General features: G+C 51.3%; 3 protein-coding genes and 1 pseudogene across 3 annotated transcripts; 2 read left to right on the top strand and 2 right to left on the bottom strand.

Moving 5' to 3' along the window:
* Nucleotides 1-574: 574 nt before the first annotated feature.
* Prp38 (pre-mRNA processing factor 38) lies at nt 575-2,174 on the bottom strand. The gene is made up of 3 exons (XM_003741022.1): nt 1,885-2,174; nt 1,397-1,577; nt 575-1,323 (listed from the first exon to the last, which is right to left on the bottom strand). Exons 1-3 carry the CDS (start codon nt 2,032-2,034, stop codon nt 734-736), a joined length of 921 nt encoding a protein of 306 aa, XP_003741070.1. The 5' UTR covers nt 2,035-2,174; the 3' UTR covers nt 575-733.
* Nucleotides 2,175-4,265: 2,091 nt separating this feature from the next.
* On the bottom strand, nt 4,266-4,718 carry LOC108863918 (uncharacterized). The gene has a single exon (XM_018638610.1). It carries the CDS (start codon nt 4,716-4,718, stop codon nt 4,266-4,268), a length of 453 nt encoding a protein of 150 aa, XP_018494126.1.
* Nucleotides 4,719-13,510: 8,792 nt separating this feature from the next.
* On the top strand, nt 13,511-16,190 carry LOC100904701 (peptidyl-prolyl cis-trans isomerase 9). Its single transcript, XM_018638608.2, has 6 exons — nt 13,511-13,624; nt 13,789-13,993; nt 14,142-14,319; nt 14,431-14,977; nt 15,075-15,589; nt 16,112-16,190. The coding sequence occupies exons 1-6, from the start codon at nt 13,511-13,513 to the stop codon at nt 16,188-16,190; spliced, it is 1,638 nt and encodes a 545-aa protein (XP_018494124.2).
* A 607-nt stretch (nt 16,191-16,797) lies between these two features.
* Nucleotides 16,798-17,338, top strand: LOC100904940 (transforming growth factor beta-1-induced transcript 1 protein pseudogene; annotated as a pseudogene).
* Nucleotides 17,339-20,152: the final 2,814 nt, after the last annotated feature.

Here is a 20,152-nt window from a genome sequence, read left to right as displayed (position 1 = left end):
GAATCTTGCGAAATCGGAGCAAACGCGCTGGTTTTCTGCAATGGTGCGGGACCGTCTCTTACAGCTTCTGTATGAGGCTCCATCCAACTGCAGGAGGTCGAGAAGTATGAGCGGTCTGCACATGACAAGTAGATTCTGATGAACCGCGTCGGCATCATCACTAGCACCTTATTCCGCGATCGGCCGCTTCGCCTTGATGCCCTGCGGGAGCTGAAGGTGTTTCGAAGCCTGGGAACCCTTCTTCATTAAACCTAACTTCGGGGTAGATCCTAAAGGTTATGGCTGATTGGAGTCTCATGCTAGACTTCCGAGACACAAGCCAGAAACTCCAATGGGGTTTCCGGTTGGGGCGCTATCGTATTTAATATTATGCGTGGTGAATCAGTTACCTACTCCATCTCTGGACAATCGCCGGCGGGAACTGACGGCGAGGAGGGAACCTGCGGCAAGCTTCCCGATTGAGCCCCGGGATGGGAGCCACGAGAGATTCGTCGAGAGCCTTTCGGGCAGTGCCGACTTAGATTGACTCGAATCAGAGATAATTAGCCCGAGATCGAAGACGAATCACCTGTCCAGGGATCGGGCTCAAACTGTATATTTGATTTTATAAAGAACTTTCAATGACTTCTTCCAATCCCAGAGTTTGTAATCATTCTTACGTCATGACATTCTCAGCTCTCTCGAAACGGATGAGCTTTTCGCCTCATTTATACAATTGGGTCTGACGCATCTCTCATCTTCGCCGGTACCGCCTTTCATAACTACGACTCCGTCGGCGTTCATGCCTTCTATCTTTCCTTATTGGACTCCGATCATAACGTTCCCTCCTCCTTTCACGACTCCTGTCTTTGCTGCGGCTTCGCTTCCGCTTGTCCCTTATTTGATATCTGCCGCGGTCTCGGTCCCTATCCCGCTCGCGATCTCGGTCCCGTTCCCGATCTCGCTCTCGATCTCTTCTGTCGTCTTTTTTGCGATCATCCTTGCGTCTGTCTTTACGGTCTCTGTCGAATTCCTCTTCCTGTTGGCGCTTCTTCTGTATCTTCTGCATTTCGATCTCGATCTCTTGCTCTTCGTCGCTCTCGTCCTCCTCATTGTCATCGTCTAGGAGCGAAACTCTCGGATCGAGCTCAGAGGTTTCTTCAAGCACGTGTCTCTTCATCAGTCGAGGTAAGATGATGTCGCAGACGCGTTCCTCGTGGAGCAGCTCGTCGACGAACTGATCCATCGTGGTCAAAACGAACTCTCCTTGTCGATTTTGGTGTCGGAGTTTCCGGTAATCGTTATATAATGGCTCGAGGTACTTGTATATGTCGACGGAAGTCGCTGGAAAGAGAACGTGGTTTTGAGAATAATGGAACTCAAAGTTGATTTTCTGTGCAAAGACCCAGATACTCACCAGTTAGACGAAGGTAGATGGCCGACAGAGCTCGAAGATATTTGAAGTCTTCTTGTCTCAGGAACTCGATTATGATGTCTTTCTCCGGTTGGATTTGGAGCATCTTCAGCACCAAGCAAATGAACGGAGTAGGCTTGATGTTACCACCGAAAACGCCACCGCTGTACCTCAACTCCATACCCTGCAAAACGCGTCGGGGCGGGTTAGCTCTCAAGCAAAGCTCTGTCGAACGGAGTTTATATCATGGTGGTAGAGGCAATCGCCGACGGAATGAGTTTCGCGCGCAATGATCATGGTGCACCGACGCGTCAGGAACGAAATAAGTATTTGCGAGACGATCACCATCTATTCGTAGAACAAGACAAAGGAAGCCTCGCAAACCGCGGTTCACCGGCTGTCGATCTTAGAGAGTTCGTGAAGGGACGAAAAAGTTTTTCGCGTGAGACCATGGAACAATACATTCACAGGTCTGTGTGTCTCTTTCGTACCTTGTCGACGATCAGCTCCGAGGTAACGGCGAAGCATTCTTCTTTCCAGTAGCGGCTCTCGTAGATTCGGGAACGGATTATTTTTTCCACAAGGTACTGGGGATTCGTTCCGTGGACTGTTTGAGCGTCTTTCACCGTACGGTTCGCCATTGCGGGAGGAAATGAAGCGGAATTCTCGCACTGGCTCTCTGCGGCGGCGCCGCAGCTAGGGAATTATTTTGAAAGCTCGAGAGTTGATTCTTTAAGCGGAGGAACGGTTCAGGGAGAAAGTGCATTCGAATATAACGCCGGCTCAAGCTGAGGTGAACAAGAAATCAGTCGTCTGGATGTCGTAGACAATGATGGTGATGATCTCTACTCGCCGCCTGATCCTAATCGGGCGGAAGATGCTGCACTCGAAAGCTGGCAGCTCATCTCGCCCGCCATAATATTCTACGGGGTCGCCTCTCATCAATCGAAGACATAAGTGAGTTCCCTTTCCACTCTTCGATTCCCGTTCGGAAAGCGGAGAGACTCACTGGTCTGCGGAAGCCTACGCGACGAGGATCAAGAGACTCAGCCATCGAGACATCTACGCTCGGTTTCAGAGGCGCTCGAAAAGAGGAAAGACTACGCACCATTGAGGCCATGAGGATGGCTTATTCTGGACTGGCGAAGTTCTCTGCTCTCGGTGTCTACTTGGGACGTCGATGGAGGCTTCGTGAATCCATGAAATCGACGAGCCGAGATATATTAGTTTCGGCACCTGGGAGAGCGGAATGCTTGCTTTGAAACATCTGTCAGGTAGCTCAGGAGAAACCTCTATTCAACCGAACCGACAGACGTATTCCCGTGAAAATGAATCTTATTCCTTATATCGATTCGCACGGGTTTGCCGACTCGAAGGTCTAACCGAAGTACGAACGTCGACGACGCGATCGATTGGCGTGAAATGTTTTGAGAGTCAAGGTGGGGCGTAAGTTGAGTCCGGGTCTCAAACAAACACTTGCTGAACTCCTGAACTTTTTCGAGGCTCCATTTACGGCTCTGCATCGTACTGCCTTTCAGTCTGGGTGAGGGGGGGGGGGGCTACCGCCAGCAGCGGTTTCAACACTGCTCACGCTTCGTTCGAGATCGGCCTGGAAGCGGCCCTTGGCTTGCCAGCTCGAGCTCACGTCTCTCACTCAGTGGTTCGATGCATATTCTCCTCCAAGCCCTGATGGCCTCTACCGACTTCGCACGGCCTCCTTGGCTTTCATCTACGTTCACCGCCCTCAGTTGTTTCCCCTCAACTTTTCGCTTATCTTCATTCAACCTGGCAGACCCTCCGGAAGACTTCTTATCAAATCACCCTTTGCTCATAACAAACTCCCTCTAACCATACTATTCTATCAGATAGCCGACGTTTGAAATTCTCTCCCGTGCGAGATCCGCAATTCTCCTGCACTTTCCATATCCATATGTAAAATAAGTCGCGGCATTTTTCTCAGCTGGTCGAATATAATGTACCAAACCTTATCAAGTCAAGTCCGTAGTCCCTTCCCCTTGTTCCCACGGGCTTTCTCGACATGAATTCAAAGGGCGCGAACCATGCCAAGGTTCTCTCCGATTACGGAGCTGTTGACGCAGTTAGACTTCGCATGGAGTCGTGCCTGGCCCCTTGTTCTGCTCATCGACTATCGAGGGAACTCAGAATTTTGAGCTTTCGAATACAGATAGGGAAGAAAGAAAGCTTGGAAAAAATTGTGGGCTCATTGACGCATTTTTCAGACACTCCTCCCTGTGCCAACTCGATAGGGTTCTATATATTTGCTGGAGCGAAAACTCAAGCATAGGCCGAAGTCGATGCATCAAGCCGCGAATAAAGGCTTCTAAACAGGGGAACAATAAGGAGTTTTCATCTAGACTCATGGAACAGGTCTAAGAATCAGTGGTCACTTACTACCAAACTGTCGGAGTGATTCGGGATTCTTACTGAGGGGGAAAGAGAAGAATAAGCCGGTGCATGACGATTCGGCGCAAAGGAGGATTCAGCGCAAAGGACGATTCGGCGCGAGACGATTCGGCGCAAAGGATGATTCGGCGCCAAGGATGAGTCGGCGCGAAAGATGATTCGGCGCAAAGAATGATTCGGCCCGAAAGATGATTCGGCGCAAAGGATGATTCGGCGATAATCAAGGAGAAAGGAAAACACATGGATCCCAGGTCAAGTCATCTCATGTAATTTCATCATGTTTCTCACAAGCAAGGAAGGTTCTCAAACCGATAGAGAACTGGTTAGAAGGGAAGATGGTTTCCAGTGAGACTCCCGTGAGGATTAGTTGTTATGTATTTTTCACAAAGAAGGAAATGATAGATGGGAGTGCAAAGGTGGATGAAGACAATAGAATCACAAGATTTTTCTAGTTGTCCATGAGGAACTTGTTTGCCATCCCTCGCAGAAAGGCCACCGGCTCACGATTCTCGACGGTACGGACCAACTCGAGCAAATTGGCGTCCGTATTCAGATATCTGCGTCTTTTTGGAGCCAGCGCAGATCCTATATTGTATCGCTCGAGCTCGGCGTCTGCCTTGTGCTGCACATGCCGGAGACCATCGATGAACTTCCAGATGGAGGGATGACAGACGCCGAAAGCCCCCTGGAGTTTTCGATGAGCAGCTTCAGCGAAGTTGTTGGTGCGGCTCTCACCGTTGAGAGTCCTCTCATGGACCGACCACATATCGGAGCTGAAGAGCGGATTGTCCCTGATGACTGACCCATCTAAGCGTACGCTGAGTATGCGACCCACATACGTAAGCTCGAAGTAAGTGTAGACGGGTTTCAACTCTCCTGGTAAGACTTCCAGAAGAGCCATCATTGCTCTGTCAAGGAGATCTTCTCTCACGAAAGTCATCGAAGAGAAGACTCGAGTTGCCGTTGTTCGGATTCGACTCATGTTTATTTTTTTCGACGACGGACGTTCGATTTTGCTCGGATCGGAGATCAGATTCCGTATTTTAGTCACACACTTTTGGTGGCGTACTAGCCCAGCCTTTCTAAAGACGTTTCACGTCGAAATGGTCTCAGAGTGATAATCACAGTCCTCTTCTATCCCCTACCGAGCCGCAGATTCCAGTTGTTTCTGCGCAGATTCGATTGCGCTACGAAGCGCAGCCATGTTATGTTCATGATGTCGGCGAATTCTCCTTTGAATTGCGACATCGGCCTGCAACTGGGCTATCATAGCGAGTTTCTTTTGTCGGTGTCTAGCAGAAGCTTGGCGACCCTGTAGTTTCCTCTTTCTGAGCCTCTCTTCGTCGGCAGCGCGCTGTGATTCGTTCCCACGACTGGAGTGATCCGAAAAATCACATGATTCTCCCTCTTCGAACATTCGAAATGGGTCCGTCGCTGTCGCAGCACGCAGTGATTCCATACCAAAAGTTTTCGATAGCTGCATTGTGGGTGAGGAGAAGGCTGTTCCACCGACAGGCTGGTTCTGTCGGAGAAAGACGCTTCCAGACAGGTGAAGGTTCATTGGGTGAGGCTTCCGAGCTTCAGGAACGTTAAGAGCGAGTTTCTCCGATCGTGGAGTCCTCAGAGAGCATACGGTGCGAGATCGAGCTGCCGATCTCCCGGCTGGAAAGCCCGCCGCTGATAATTCCGGATCTGATGGTTTCTTGCTCAAGTCCAAGGGAGCAAGTTGCTCATCGGCTGCCCCGTATGAGGGAGCTCCTCCAAGATAGTCTGCAGGTCGATGAAACATGATATCGTAGAGAGCCATCCTTGATCACGAACTTATAACTTGAGCACGAAGCTCGTTCAGAACTCGTGCACCTCGTCGGACAGGAGTGATCGAGATCGCACATATGTATATATCCCGATCGTTTCGTTTTCGCAGTAATGCCTCCTCGCTGATCGAGAGCTACGTTCTTCGGCGGGAGAGGATCGCATGCGAGAAGAAAAGCGGACTACACATTGCGCCGGAGACCGGCATTCAATCTGGGCCGATGAAGATCCTTTCTGATCGGGGGGAGGTCGAATGAGAAGGTCAGCGGAATGCTCCCGAAAGATGCCTTCGATGACCGCTGTCTTAGGTGTCGCTCATCATTGCAGTTTTCAAACGTTCCGCAATCAAACTGGGTTTGACCACAGAGCTTAATCGCAATGCCGTGGAGACGAAGCGCCTCCTCGAAAAATGGGAGTGTGAAACCACTGGATCCGCTGAGCCAACTCCTGAATAGAAGAGTTGATGTGTACATGTCATGATACCGTCCGATCCGAATGAACCATTAAACCATTAAACTGTTGCATGCCACGAGCACAGGGTAGCTGGTCTCGCCGAAATTAGATGATGTATTATGAGAACCGTCAGGGATGCCACTCGAATTTGAGGCTCCCTCGGACCTACGGGACAATTGCGTTAATCAACGGGAACAATAACAGATAAAGAACCTCTCCTCCGTTCACATATCCCTCGGAAGAATTGATATGCCCATTCGACAAAGATTTCGTGCGATTTATATTTGCTTCCCCGATCGCGACGTCGCTCCCGTTTCCGCAGAGTTTCCACGAGAGAAAGAACGTCTATCTTCCATGGAGTTTGAGAATTTCTTCGTGATCGGGTGCTCATAGCTATCCACAGCTGTCGGGATCAGGCTCCCCGACAGGAGCTCTGATGCTTTTTTCTTTGTTCCGCCTCTCAAAGAGGGCGGCATCGCGGTTCCATTCAAACATGCGAATAGAGGCTCATCAGATGGGCGATCCAATGAATTCCCACGTTGCATTTCGAATTCTCTCTTAATTATAAATGTGTCTCCACGGACATGAGGAAGTTCATTTATGTGATGATAAAGAGAACAGAACAACGTCGAACGTGAGGTCCATGGCATACTCTTCAGACATGTTCGTGCTGCAGATCCTCTTGGAATTCGCAATAGGATCATTCATTTCGAGGAATCCACCCGACCCGCTCGTCAGACGCCAATCTCGACCCTCGCGAGGGGGTGGCGAGGGCTTCGAGCGAGAATCCGCGAGGGCGAGCGGGACCGCGTTTCGGAATGGGATTTCAGCGCTCTTCTTCACATCGATCAGAAGAAAGTTGTGTGTCGCCGAGACGAGTGAGTTGAGTAATCTGCCACATCAGGACAACGATCTCATCCGGGATGGCTTCATCTGACTCCAACGCGAAGGATGGTATTCGCAATCAGAAAAGAGCCCTATGACATGCGCTCGACGGTTTGTTCGAGGAAGTTCCGGCGAAAAGAACGCGCCCTGACCCGTATTTTAAGAGCTATTTGGGGATTCCGGGTGTGACTATAAGCAGCCCTGAACTTATGGAGCTTCTGCTGAGGAATCTCTTCAAGCCTCGCCCCAGGTCAGCTCAGCCATCATCGCTCACCCCTCCTAAGGAGACTGGGTCTAGCGAATCCTGGGCGGAATCAGCGGTACCGCCGATTGCATTGACTCTGAGCCGACATCCGCCGAACGAAGTTGAGAACTGCGAGTTCACGCAGCCTCAGCACCGCGGGAGTTCTCCTGCGATAGCAGCCTCAGCGATCTCCGGAAAAGACGGAGCCAGGCCCGATGAGTTTCCGGAAAACACGAGTCCGGGCTCAGCGAGCCTGGGGAGTACGGGAGAATTCCTTGAAAAGAGCGCCGAGGTTTGCGGCAGAGCGGTCGAGTGTCGCCGAGAGGAATCTGACCTCGCGTTCAGTCCCTCGCCGTGTGTCATCAACGGAGAATCGACGGCAGCGCCCTTCAGAAGAATTCACGGTGACGATTCAGAGGCAAGCACCGCCCTGCCCGGAACTTCGATCGTGGCTCCAACAGAAGCAGGAGTCTGCGAATCGATGTCGAGCTGTGAAGCTCCTGGAAGTGCTGAAGGGGATTACGCGGACCTCATCAGAGCTGAGAGGCTCCAAGACTGACGCGAGAGGAATCGCATCGCGGCAGCGAAGTCTCGAAAAAAATTCAGTGCAGGGTTAGCTTGATGCCTAATCTGTAGGTTGCGTAGAACTACCTACGTCTACGTGCTGGAGGGGACTCATTGCAAGAGCGCGATGAAGTCAATGAAGCAAATCGGGGATAGATTCATCGCTTCAATCTATGATTATGATCTATGATTCATTCAAAATAGAGATTTCAGGACTCCATCTAGAATATGGGATCGGGTTTTTGATGGCTGAAGTGTGGAATGAAAATATCGTTTCGCGATGTTCTCCGATTCTGAATTCCGATTTGGGGTCTTCAAAGATAGGTTTCAACTTATCTGAAGTCCGGATCTGGAGGATAAAGTCCGGCCACACTCTTCCGAAGCCAATGAGGTTCGATTCCGGATGCAAAATCCAAGACCCTCATAGATATGTTCCTATTACCTCAAGTCTCGATACCGAGAATAATGTTCGGACGCGCTGTTAGGATGTCATCGATTGAATATACGTATTTCAGTATGGACCTCGGATCTACCGTGCGTGTCTCGCGCGGGCCCGAGCACACAAATTTATAGATGATAGTGGAGTGATATATGAGGGCTGTCTTCCGGGGCGCCCCAACTCGTCGCGGCTAACTCGCCGCGGCCCAACTCGTCGCAGGGTCCAGCTCGCCGCGGCCCGACTCGCCGCCGGAGGCGACCATCATCGGAAATGGATCGACATGGCTGTACTCCTGCTCGAAGGAAGAAGACCGACGAGGCTCAAGTCTCTCGCGTTCGGGAGAACGAACTTCAGTGAGATCATTATCCCGCAAAACTTCCCGGAAACTCCTTGCCTCTGTTCCGGCTGATTCGATAATTTCTTTTCCGGAGGTAGAGAACACAACGCTCCTACGTCCATCAGGTTTTTAGACGAATGAGCCGAGGACTGTCGCTCTGAGGTGGTCGCCTCCGGCGGCGAGTTCGACCCTGCGGCGAGCTGGGCCCTACGGCTAATCGGGCCGCCGCGAGTCGGCCGGGGCGAGTTGGGTCGCGGCGAGTTGGGGTGTACCGCTGTCTTCTGTCGATACGCTATTATGCCAGACACCTGACACGCACTCTTATGGAGCCGACGAAGTTCGGTCCCGGATGAGAATCCTGGGTCCTCAACATTGTGTTTCTATTCTAGATTCTGATCTCTGTTCTGAAAACTCCTGGAATAGGCGAGGCGAACAGGCACTAAAAAAGGAAGAATGTGCATCCGAAAAAGCAAAATGGGCAAAGCAAAGAATAGGCATCCAAGAAAGGCAAAGCGCTTTTCGAAAACGAAGAACCTGCAAGAACACAGGAATCTAGCGAGAAAATGCGTTTTTAGGCAGTTTAGACATTTCGCCTGAAAGTCCCAGCTCTACATGTGACCATCAACTCGAACAACCACGCGGATTCGAATTTTCCATCGCTAAGTCGATGACTTTTTGGTGCCTCCGTCATAGTTGCGTACGAGAACACTCGTTCCTTGCGCACTTGACGGGAGTGCTGTGTTGACCGCACGAAAAATTTTCTCAATCGACGGATGCTTTCTCAGCATGCTGGGATGCGTTTGCGCATCTCCCAGGTTCTGTAACATGATACTTTTCCCGAGCTTACAAACAGCGCGCAATGATGAAGCGGAGTTTGACTCACTCCGCCGAAGTCGTAGAAAGGGTCCAACTCCATCGACTCTGCTTCAGCGGAAGGATCCAGAGTGAATTGCTCACAGGCATGATTCCTCAAGAAGCTAAGGATATATTACTGATGATCATTCTGGGCTTCGGTTGGCTTGAAATTTCACGGAGGTTCTCTTGAAGTTCAACCAAAGCTCTCAGACTGTCAGAGAAACTGCTCCATCTGGTTGCTACTGGTCTCGGCAAACATCTTTCTGTGATGCTCTTGATGATTTCAGCCGATCTGGGTCGTCGACTCAAAAAGAGCGTTGCATTTCTCTAGAACCGACTCGTGTGAAGCTCGCACATTCGGATGATCGTCAAAGACACTGTGTAAGTCAGTCGCCGCGCTGAGGGATAAGGTGTGCGCAGCACATCGAGCATGAAATCTAGTTCTAATAATTCGGTCCCACCGTCGTATTCCACCCATGGATTTTCCTCAGGTCCATTCTCCTGGAATCCTTCTTCCTCTTCGCTCCTTTCCGTGTCTCCTTCCATATCTTCCGCCGCCTCCTCTTCCATATCTTCTGCCGACTCTTCTGCCATATCTTCGGCCGGCTCTGCTTCTGGCTCTTCGGCCGAGTCTTCCTCTGGCTCTTGTTCCTCCTCATCACCCCGATCGTTCTGTTCTTCTCCGGTTTCTACCTGGGCTGCTTCGTCTCGATTCTCTTGCGATTCTCTTGATTCTCGAGCCTGCCGGGATCACGTTTCCAAAACTGACGCCGAATACTCGAAAAGCTTTGACGAAATTCGATTGCAGAATTCAAGATAAAAATGCAATCTTCCCCTCTTCTGTCTTTTCAGAAGCCATATTGCATTTCGCCGATGACCTCCGTTTCTTCCATCCGATTCTGGATCTCTCGGCAGGGTATCCGCGCGAACAGCCTATACATACAATATTGTCGATGTTGTGAGTGGCCGATAGGCTCTAAGCATGCCTTTTTTCGAGGAGCTCTTCGTCAGGAGTGATAACCGTCCTAAGCGCCAGTCTTCTGCAATCGGCCGGGCTCCTACCCTGATGTCAGTGAACAGTCGTGCTGAGTACCCGCATCCTGTTTTACCTAGGTTTCCGAGTGTGTATGCTGGTATATTGCGTATTCTTCAGGAGATCTCCAGGAGCTTCACGCTGGTATACTTCAGGAGCTCGTACGTCACAGGCTCGTCTCGAAGCAAAAGATTTCTTAGACTCTCTTTCGCTTCCAAGGTGGCCCTGTTTTCATCAACCATATCGAGTTTGTTTGACTGTTTCTTCGTGTTCTTTCCCTCTCCAGCAGAAAAAGTTAGCTGTAATTGGCTTGAGGTACGGAATTTGTGTTATCTGTCTCTCCAATCTGTTATCAATCACCATCCGTTGCATTTTACTGTACGCTGCTGCATTGCAGAGCACATAGCCCAGCACTGCTCCTTTCTGGGTGAACTTCCCTCCGCACTTGTCGAAAGTGTTCGCAATAACGAGTCCCCTCTGACTCGCAAAGTTCTTCTATAACCAGCCTCTCGCATCCTCCCGGTCTGCGGACTGTGTTATATGAGCATTCATGTCTCCGCCAATGACAACGTGTGTTTTCTCGTCGTGCTCGTGGCTGAGTACGTTGGTAATATTTTCGAACAATTGTCCTCAATCTCAGTCGTCCTCTCTTTCAGCGCAACATACATTGAGATAAACAACCATTTCGATGATTAGATTTCCATCTTGATTGCTATGAAATCCCTTTCACTTTTGGTAGAGATCACTCGCCCGGGACCCTGTGGGATCAGTGTTCCCAATGCGACTCTCGCGTGCTTCCCCGTTTTACCTTCTCTATCGGATCCCAGCCATTCGTATCGGGATGTTTTCGCGGAACCTCCTTCATTACGAGCCAAGTTTCGCTCAACAGCGTGATCCCTCTCGAGTCTCTCGCATCTTTCCCGACCGTTCTTGAGAGTGATCTCCTCGTCAAACTCTTCCATTTTGACCTCGCACGCCCCTCCCCCCCAGATATTGAGGACACCGATTTGAATTCTCAAAAAGTTGGTTCCCTTTATTGACTCGTTTTTGGATTCGCCCCCCCGCCGCCGATTTCGTTACAGGAGTTTTCCATTTCCGAGTTCTAGAACCGTTGGAAGGCGGGATCGTTCGGCTCCGGTTTTTGGCTCCATTTCGATCCCAGAGGGTTCGCCGTTTTCCGTGCACCCCCTCTACTCTGTCCGCGACCTCGGTCAGCAAAATTGCCCCTTCCTTCTTTTCATTTGGGCTCGGAGGTTTTCTTCCTCTTCCGCATCGAGCTCTACCGTAACGATATACTTGGAGGTCGGCTTTTCTAGCGCTTCCGCCTTACCCAATTTCGTCAGGTTGTCCGGATCGGAATAGACCCGGTTCTGGTAAATGCCTCTAAAGTTGAAGAGGGACACTTTCTCTGGGTTTAGCGTTTCAATCCATTCTTCTATCGCCCGGCTCACCTCACTTGCCGGATGGGCAAAATCCCCCTCCTCTGGTAGGTTCGTCAACGTTACTATGGAAGCATTTTCGTTTGCCAGCAGTTTCCGAGCCACTGCTCATTTGGTCACCAACTTCCTTCGCTTTCCGGGGACGGAAATTTTCGTCCCGGAGCTTGGCCTTGCCAATTTTAAAGAATTGACATGCTTTTTATCCGCAGTCCCCTCGTGGATAAATTTCTCCGCCATTTCGAAATGTCTGGCACCCAAACACCGTGTAGTTCTCAGGTTTCCGAACGTAGACATCCGTTCTTATCAAGCGGCACTTTGTTGATTTCATCTGAATTGCACCAGCGAACGCAAACATCCGTTGTCTCCCGCGTCCGTGTTGTCAAAAATTGGGATAGATCCCAACGCGTTTTTCAGTCGGGAACATTAGAGCGCAACCATTCAGCGCGTTTATCACTGCTGGCTGTCGAGGGAATTCATTCGGGAGCCGGCATGCGGGCAAAAAATAATGGGAGAGCCTTCGTACATAGATCCGCTCCTTCAAGGGAGAGAGCTCTTCGGTGGAGGAGCGAAATCTTGGAAGCATTGCAGCGGCTCGTCGGAGACAGGCTCAAGAGGAAGGGAGCGTGTAGAACCTCAAAGGGTTTCTCCCCCGTAGCAGGCTCTAGCGGTGCAGGAATTGGAAAACTTCCCCAAGGCGGAACCTTTTTGCCCGAATTCATGCGCTGTTGCCTCAAGTATTTCCGGGGGCTTGCTTGTTCGAACTCTCTCCTGACGATTGCATCGCTTGTTTTATCAGGTCGACGAATTTAGGAATTTGTCTGATGGGTTGAAAAAGTGAGTGGGTCTCATGCATTCGGACAGGGAAATCGAGGATTACGGCCTCCATTGAACTGTCACAGCCGCGATCTCGAAAAAGTGGAGAGCGCGGCCGGGGCGGTGGATGCCGAAGCGACGGCAATTCAGAGAGGATGGCGCCGGCGTCAGACGTCAGACTCATTGCCCATCCGCCGATCGTTCGGTGCGAGGTTCCAGCGGCCCGTCCGTCGTTGAGGAAGGCAGTGTCGCATGAACGAAGAGATCATCATCGCGCGCCGCCATGTTTTGATCACTCTCATCAACTTCTGACTTCTGAGGCGCCTTCCTGAGACCTGGAGATATTATTCACAGAGCGTGTCTAATTTCTTCATCCTCAAGGTTATACTCGGTCAGAGCTCCTCGGTCCCATTCGAACATCTTTGCGGCTCTTCGGAGTTTCAATGCCTTGGGCATATGAACAGCAGAAATTCGAATGAGCGGGCAAAATACGTCGTCTGCTACGCTCTTGTTTACTTAAATAGAACGACCACAACCCGTCAGACGACACACCACCGCACGGCGACTGTTTGGAACGGAGTGCCATTATTCGTTCTTGCGCGTTTACTCGAAGCAGAATACGGGAGTTTAGAGAGTTGTGCGACGAATCCAGAGCTCCTTATAGAAGTCGGAGACACGGAGCTTGACTGCTGACTCGAGTTCGAGCGAAACTAAGGCGAAACAGAAGGCTGCAGAACCAGAAGACTCCGAGTTCTGTACGGCCGGCGACCGCCTCACCAGATATTCCAATATCGAAATCGACCACAGACCAGCCCGAAGATGACGGTCGATTCGTCGCCTGAAATGGCCAGGAAGAAGCAGAAAACGAAACACATAGAGAGACAACGGACGTTTTTCGACGTGTCGATCGGATCAAAGAGCGCAGGTCGCATTGTGAGTAACTAACCCGATAGCTCGCTTGAACACTCAGTCGGTCAAGGAGACTATTCGCTCGGGGTCGATGGAGCCGCTCTTCTTTCGGAGACTTCCTCCTTGATTTAGCCGTTCCATATTGGAGGATCCGATCGCGACTGACCTGACATCCTTATTTTCCTCAGGTGTTCGAGCTATTTTGTGACATCGCACCGAGAACATGTGAAAACTTTCGTGCCCTATGCACGGGTGAAAATGGTATCGGAGCGACAACAAAGATGCCCCTTCACTACAAAGGAGTGAAATTCCATCGCGTTATTAAACGCTTCATGGTTCAGTCAGGTGACTTCAGCAAGGGTGATGGTTCAGGAGGCGAGAGTATTTACGGAGGTGAGTTTCGTTGCGAAGGATTCGTAAATTTTCTCAGAGGCAGAGCTCGGCCCCGTCAGAGGCGATTTTTGCTTTTCCGATATCACGAACATTCGGATGTGGTCTCACGAGCTTAGTCCCTCACGCTTGTGATTCTTTCCCTGCCCAGGACAATTCGATGATGAAACCTTCGCTTTGAAACACGATCAGCCTTACCTGCTGTCGATGGCCAATCGCGGTGCAAACACGAACGGTTCGCAGTTCTTCATCACAACAGTTGCCACTCCGCATCTCGACGGCATCCACGTCGTCTTCGGCAAAGTGATCAAAGGCCAAGAAATCGTCAAGTCAGTATCGTTCGCATCCCTTCGAACAACGACCGCGGAACCGTCTCCTGAGGGAGACGGTACCGACTCGCTGCCTCAGAAGGGTTCTGAGATTAAGTTTTACAATTTCAGGCAGATAGAAAATTCTGCGGTGGACCGTAACTCGAAACCATTGGACGAGATCGTGATCGAGCATTGCGGGCAACTGCAGAAGAAGAAGTCGAGCAAGGAAGAGAAAAAGAAATCTTCGAAGAAAGCTCGCGCTCGATCCGAAAGTGAGTCATCCTCGTCGTCCAATCACTCATCGGCTTCCGGGTCGGGCGGCTCCTCCGAAGCCGAGGGACCTCCTGGAAAAAAATCCAAGTCGTCCAAAGCATCTGGCTCATCCGAGTCAAAGCGGGATGCCTACGTCACCCAAGAAGCCGGCGTGATCATTCTCCCGGAAGAGATTCCCGAGGTTCCGATGAACAAGTTTCTCATGCGCGGAGCACCTCAAATCGTGCCCGATGACCACCGGCGCCGCGACAGAGGTCGGGATCGCGATCGGAAACCAACAACGACAAAATCCGGGAGGAAATGTCGCGGTCGCGGCAATATGAGGTTCAGAACTCCGCCCGGTAGCGAAAGCGACAGATCTCGAAGCCGAACTCCACCTCATTGGAGATCAGCAATGAGATCGGTGAGTTTCGTGTAGCGTTTCGCATGCGAATATTAATCGAATTATCACTGATGCGACGGGAAGATCCGACTGATCGTTGCCTGTCTCCCCCTTTCAGGATAACAGGAGGACCAACAATGCCGCTACTTCGTGGGGCCCATCTGAAGAAGAAATCGCGGAGAAAGCAAACAAGGGCTCACGGGCCGACGATTCTTGGCAGAAAGCCGGAAGCAGCTGGAGAGACCGGCAAGGTCAAGGAGACGATGGACGCCGAGGGCGCAGACGGGACTGGGACAATCCTCGCAGGGACGCCCATGATGACTCCGACAATGAGGATGTGGAGGACTCCCCTCCCCGCTCCGGTTTGAGGTCCACGATCGTTTCGGTCGTTAAGAGGAACGAGCCTCAAGCCGCGACCTCGCTCGACCATGAGTCGCCTACAAACAGGGCCCGCTCGACGATTCAAGTCGTTCTCCCGCCAGCGGATTGCGACGAGAAAAATTCTGAGGTTCCCCCAGAAGAAACCGGCGCTTCCGAGAAGAGTCGAGACAGCCTCGAACGCAGGAGGCAAAATTCATCCCGATCGCCCGAGCGTAAGGATTCTGGCGAGAAGTCTCCGAAAAGGAAGAGGAGGTGAGTCTCGCTTTCGAGTTTCGGATTCGGAGCAATGTATCCGCTAAGTCAGTGGTTTTCAAACATTTTCTCCCACGGGGTTCCGCAGGTAGACTTTGGGGTTCCGCGGAACCCAGTTTGAGAAACACTGTGCTAAGTCATGCGTCTTCAGTTTGTATGTAGCTCCGCGCATATGTATATCTGTGCGGCGAAAAAATATCGTTTGTGCGTTTCGTGTGGGCCGATTCTCGCCGGCTCGAGTGAAAACATATTTGGACGTCAGCCCAGCAGAGCTCTCGATCTCCTCGCTCAATGGCCACTGGGCGGTCGGACGGCTCTCGAGGCGGCTCAACTGTTGCTACTTGGGCCCGAGCTTCAGAGGCGATTGCCACCGCTAACAATAATGGCGGCCTCAGTCGGTTATTGTTCATTAATTTCGCGAAATCACCATCCTACTGGGGATGTCTCCCCGTGGTCTACGCCGAGGGTTTTCCGCATGGATCAGCCTCATTCATTCATGCAATGGATCGTCGTCTTTTGCAGGGATAGGAGTCGCTCCACGCCTAGACGCAGGAGAGGTTCCAGGTCTCGATCGAGGTCACGCGATCGTCGCGCCAGATGAACTCCCGTAGTCATTTCACTGTCGTGCTGAAATATAAGCGGGGGAGCACGGCAGTTCCCACGAAATCCGTGCGTACAGCGAACGCATCATACAGATCGAGAAATTCATCTTGTACACAGTGAAACATTTGTCTTCTTCATTTCAATAAACTACGCAGCAGCAATGAGGGTTCTATTTTGATCCTCCAGATGGGACTGGAGCTTCCGGTAGAAATTGAGAAATTCCATCTCTAGACGCTTTTAACCTCCTCCATTGGATGTTCTTTCTGAACCTTGAGCGAGATATACAAATATCCCGCCAAGTTTGTCCTTACGGATAATTCTGATTCGCCCGCCGGAACACGGGCTCGGGGGTCCCTGAGCGTTAGAGTACCAAAAGTGAACGGAGGCAGAGTCTGGACGCGTGTAAATAGAGATGAACGTCATAGGTCCGGCCTCGATTCGCACTGAGTCACCAGCGTCAAGAACGGGACCTTGAGGCTGACGAAGAGACCTGTCCACATATGTGGTGGTGTTGGTGGCGGCGAAAACCACCAGGCTTCTCTCCCCTCCCACCCGGGCGCCCTCCACGCGGCTTACATAACCAAGAACTCTCAGCCCGACGAGCAGAGCAGTCTCTTCCGACCCGAGTTCCCAATCAACAGTGGACAGTGACAGCGATGGCCGACGCCCCCGCCGACGATAAGTGCCCGTTCTGTGAGAAAGTTGTGGAGGGACAAGCCGTCACGGCTCTTAACAAGAACTGGCACCCGGAGCATTTCATCTGCACCCGCTGTACGCAGTCGCTCATCGGCGGAGAATCGAAACAGTTCTTCGAGAAGGAAGGCAAACCTTATTGCGAAAAGTGTTATCTCAAAGAGTTCGCTCCCAAATGCGCCAAATGCTCGGATCCGATCAAGGGAAAGGCGGTGACAGCCCTAGAACAGCACTGGCATCCGGAGCACTTCCAATGCTCTAAGTGTCAGAAAGTCATTCCAACTGACTCGAAATTCAAGAGCTACAACAAGAAAGCATTCTGTGAAGCTTGCCCACCTGCTTGAGTTTTTTTCCCATGATCTTCGTTGATTTTCTCGCGAAATGGAATGATCGCGCTCAAGAACTTATTGCTTAAGTTGTACATGTGTTCAATAAAACTGCCGATATCTGTGAATCCTACTCCTGGCTCACGCACATTGATTTCGGGAGGAGTCGCTCAATTCTGGCATAGCTTCACTTTGACGGATTTATCTTTCCTTGCTCTGATCGAGACTCTTCTTTACCCGCGCAAGCGACTCCCCGCGATTCCCAAGCGATCGATGATAATTAGACAATGTTGATCTGAATCTCAAGATCACACTCCACGGCTTCTGTCAGGCAGAAATGGACCAGCTAGACAACGGGTCGGGAATCTTCTGAAAGTCTGACGCAGGAAGCTCGTCCTCAAAGCAGGGACAGTTCCGAGAGGGTCAAACACAGCGCTTCACTGCTCGGGCTGCCAACATTATTATTAGAATGGTGCAGCCATCTGCGAACCTGACGATTTAACACACTTCACTGTTGTTCTTGAGGGAGAAGGAAGACAATGCCCAACTAGGAGAGACTACCATTAACCACTCTTTTCAGGCTCAATAGATCCTGTGCCGCACATCTACATTGATGCTGCGAGCGAGATTCGGAGTTGCAGAACGATATCCGGGTGATTGAAAGAACCCTCAATATAATTATATGCGGATAAAAACACGCAGACCGGAAGCCGAATTTAGCTCGGTGAAAAGGAACACTGTGAGCTGCGAGACTGTGAACACCCACGCGAGGCAGTGGGTGAAAACGTCCAACCTACGAACAAGCGTTCGAGATCGACCGCAGAGCTCTCTTCTCCCCTCTCTCTCTCCCTGGATAGGGAAGAACATGTTTCCCACGTCATCCGCCTCAAGAAAACGATTTTCTTCGTGGCTGAGGTGCGGCCGTCCCTGAGGGCGTTCGGAAGATATCCGGATTGGAATAGTCGCGGGGCGAAGTGCAGACGTGGTTCCGCTTTTCGTCGAGCATGCTTGACAATCGCTCAGCGCTCGTATAACTGCGGCGGCTTATAATAGAGACGAAGGTGGAACAAAAAGACCGGTCCCTCCGTTTCAAATCAGCTTCGTCCTCGGTCAGCTATCTATTCAGGGGCGATCACGATCTGAAGAGAGATCTGACTGTATGTGTCCGAATCTCGACGTCTGAGATGTCGGATGCGAGATCTGGACTCACCATCATCGGGTCGAAACGTCACCGAGATGTGTCGAGAGTGCCACCAATCTGATGATATGGACAATAATGACCGGTGTCTCCCCGATCAGGAAGCTGTTTTTTTTTACCGCCCTCAAGGTGTCTGCTTCTGATGCCTGAATGGAAAAATGCCCGCCTGATAGCAGGCCACTCAGCTCGTCAATATCCTCTCAGCTTCCCAGTCACCCACGAGTCTGTGGGAAGCCCAGTAGTCTGATGTTCAGAAGCGACCTCAGTTTGTCACACAAACCTAAGATCTCAAGCTGGCGGGCTGACGCGCGGTCGCTCGGTACATCGGTCTGTGTATCCGCGTGGCGGCCCGCGAGAACACAGTCGGACCAGATAGGCTGTGAGTGACGTGTTCACAGTGAGACGCGCTTGTTATCGCGACGCGTCGTTCGATACTGATCGGTATAATCTCGAACACAATACACTCGAAATTCGGAGACTCGCGGCACAAAAAAATAATTCGTATTCTCTTCCATCGCTAGGCATCAGCGCATGGGACACCCGAGCAAGAAGTGTGGTAGAACCTCGACTTCCTTCAATGTTAAGACGGGAGGGCATGCTCGACAATACTCCCCAGGCAGCGCGTGTTTCAGGGACCGCTCGCGCTATTATAGTTCCCGTCTGAACTTTCGTCCTTGTAGAAGACCATTGAGCTAAGTCGGTCCCTGAGACGTCTCCTGTGATACAATGAAAGATCGAACTCCGCTCTCTTCACCGGCGTACTTCGGGAAGCGGACCTCGAGGACTCCATTTCCCACTCTGCCCTCATGCTCGAAGTTTAGACGGGGGATTGCGGGGACGCGGGTCCCCCCGCGATGGTCCCGCCCCCGCTACGGTGATAAAGATTTCAGTGATTAAATCGCCAGGGAGGGCCGCCGCGGATTGAACGCCTCCTTTCCGGAGGGGGCGGAGGATTACGAACCCCTGCATTTCCCCGCGATGTGGGAGATGCCGATCCCTGCAGGATCGGCATTCTGGAGCTGGAACGGAACGCGCGGACTTCTCGCTTTCTCCATGGCATCCAGATGCATTGACGCACTACCCAGAAGACAAGGAAAATTCGACTGGAGTGTAGGGCTCATATTAATAATACCCACTTCGGAAGCCCTGTTGCTGGCAGTCGAGACTCGCGAAAGGCAAACATCTGGCAATGAGAGAACCGTCGCCGTCCTTCGACACCTTGAATAATCACAATCCTCGTCTGAGGTGCACGCATCTGTTTGCGAGAGAGGATGGACGAAATTCCCCGGGCATGACGGGACAAGAAGTCATCGGAGTCAAGTCAGAGAACGTTAGCAAAAGCTCATCGTAGATGACTTGCTCACAGGTAAGGTTCCCTTCTGCTGCCCTTCCCACAACTCCATCGAGTACCATTGGAGATTCGCGTGAGGTGGAGGTGCTTCTATCACCTCGAAGCCTGCCACTGGAGCTCTTATGTTATTCATCCCATGATGAGGCTGCTGGAAACAGTGGACTTAAGGAATAGATCCGAGTCGACATCTGACAGCGGCACCGAGTTCATGTAATGATGCTTCGAGCTATCGAAGGACGATTCTGTTGAGCGCGAGGTCGACAAAATAATCAATATGATTGATATCGTTCAATATTTGAAATGCTCCAATTCGGGGCGTGGCATACCGCAGAAGGAACTCCGCGACGAGTCTGTCGAGTACTGAGGACTAACTGAGCGGAGCTCACGAGCGT

The sequence above is a fragment of the Galendromus occidentalis genome, unplaced genomic scaffold (assembly GCF_000255335.2).
Source record: "Galendromus occidentalis unplaced genomic scaffold, Mocc_1.1 scf7180000077121, whole genome shotgun sequence".
NCBI classification, from domain to species: domain Eukaryota; kingdom Metazoa; phylum Arthropoda; class Arachnida; order Mesostigmata; family Phytoseiidae; genus Galendromus; species Galendromus occidentalis.
The sequence above is the reverse complement of the archived record's forward strand: the minus strand, read 5'-3'. Positions and strand labels throughout refer to the sequence as shown.

Excerpts from the sequence above, each read along its gene's own strand:
- Prp38 (XM_003741022.1), bottom strand. The coding sequence starts at position 2,034 with ATGGCGAACCGTACGGTGAAAGACGCTCAAACAGTCCACGGAACGAAT. Across the intron at positions 1,578-1,884 it reads CGGAGCTGATCGTCGACAAG|GGTATGGAGTTGAGGTACAG; the intron begins GTACGAAAGAGA and ends CGCGTTTTGCAG. Across the intron at positions 1,324-1,396 it reads CATCTACCTTCGTCTAACTG|CGACTTCCGTCGACATATAC; the intron begins GTGAGTATCTGG and ends TTCTCTTTCCAG.
- LOC108863918 (XM_018638610.1), bottom strand. The coding sequence starts at position 4,718 with ATGGCTCTTCTGGAAGTCTTACCAGGAGAGTTGAAACCCGTCTACACT.
- LOC100904701 (XM_018638608.2), top strand. The coding sequence starts at position 13,511 with ATGACGGTCGATTCGTCGCCTGAAATGGCCAGGAAGAAGCAGAAAACG. Across the intron at positions 14,320-14,430 it reads AAAGGCCAAGAAATCGTCAA|GCAGATAGAAAATTCTGCGG; the intron begins GTCAGTATCGTT and ends TTACAATTTCAG. Across the intron at positions 15,590-16,111 it reads TCTCCGAAAAGGAAGAGGAG|GGATAGGAGTCGCTCCACGC; the intron begins GTGAGTCTCGCT and ends CGTCTTTTGCAG.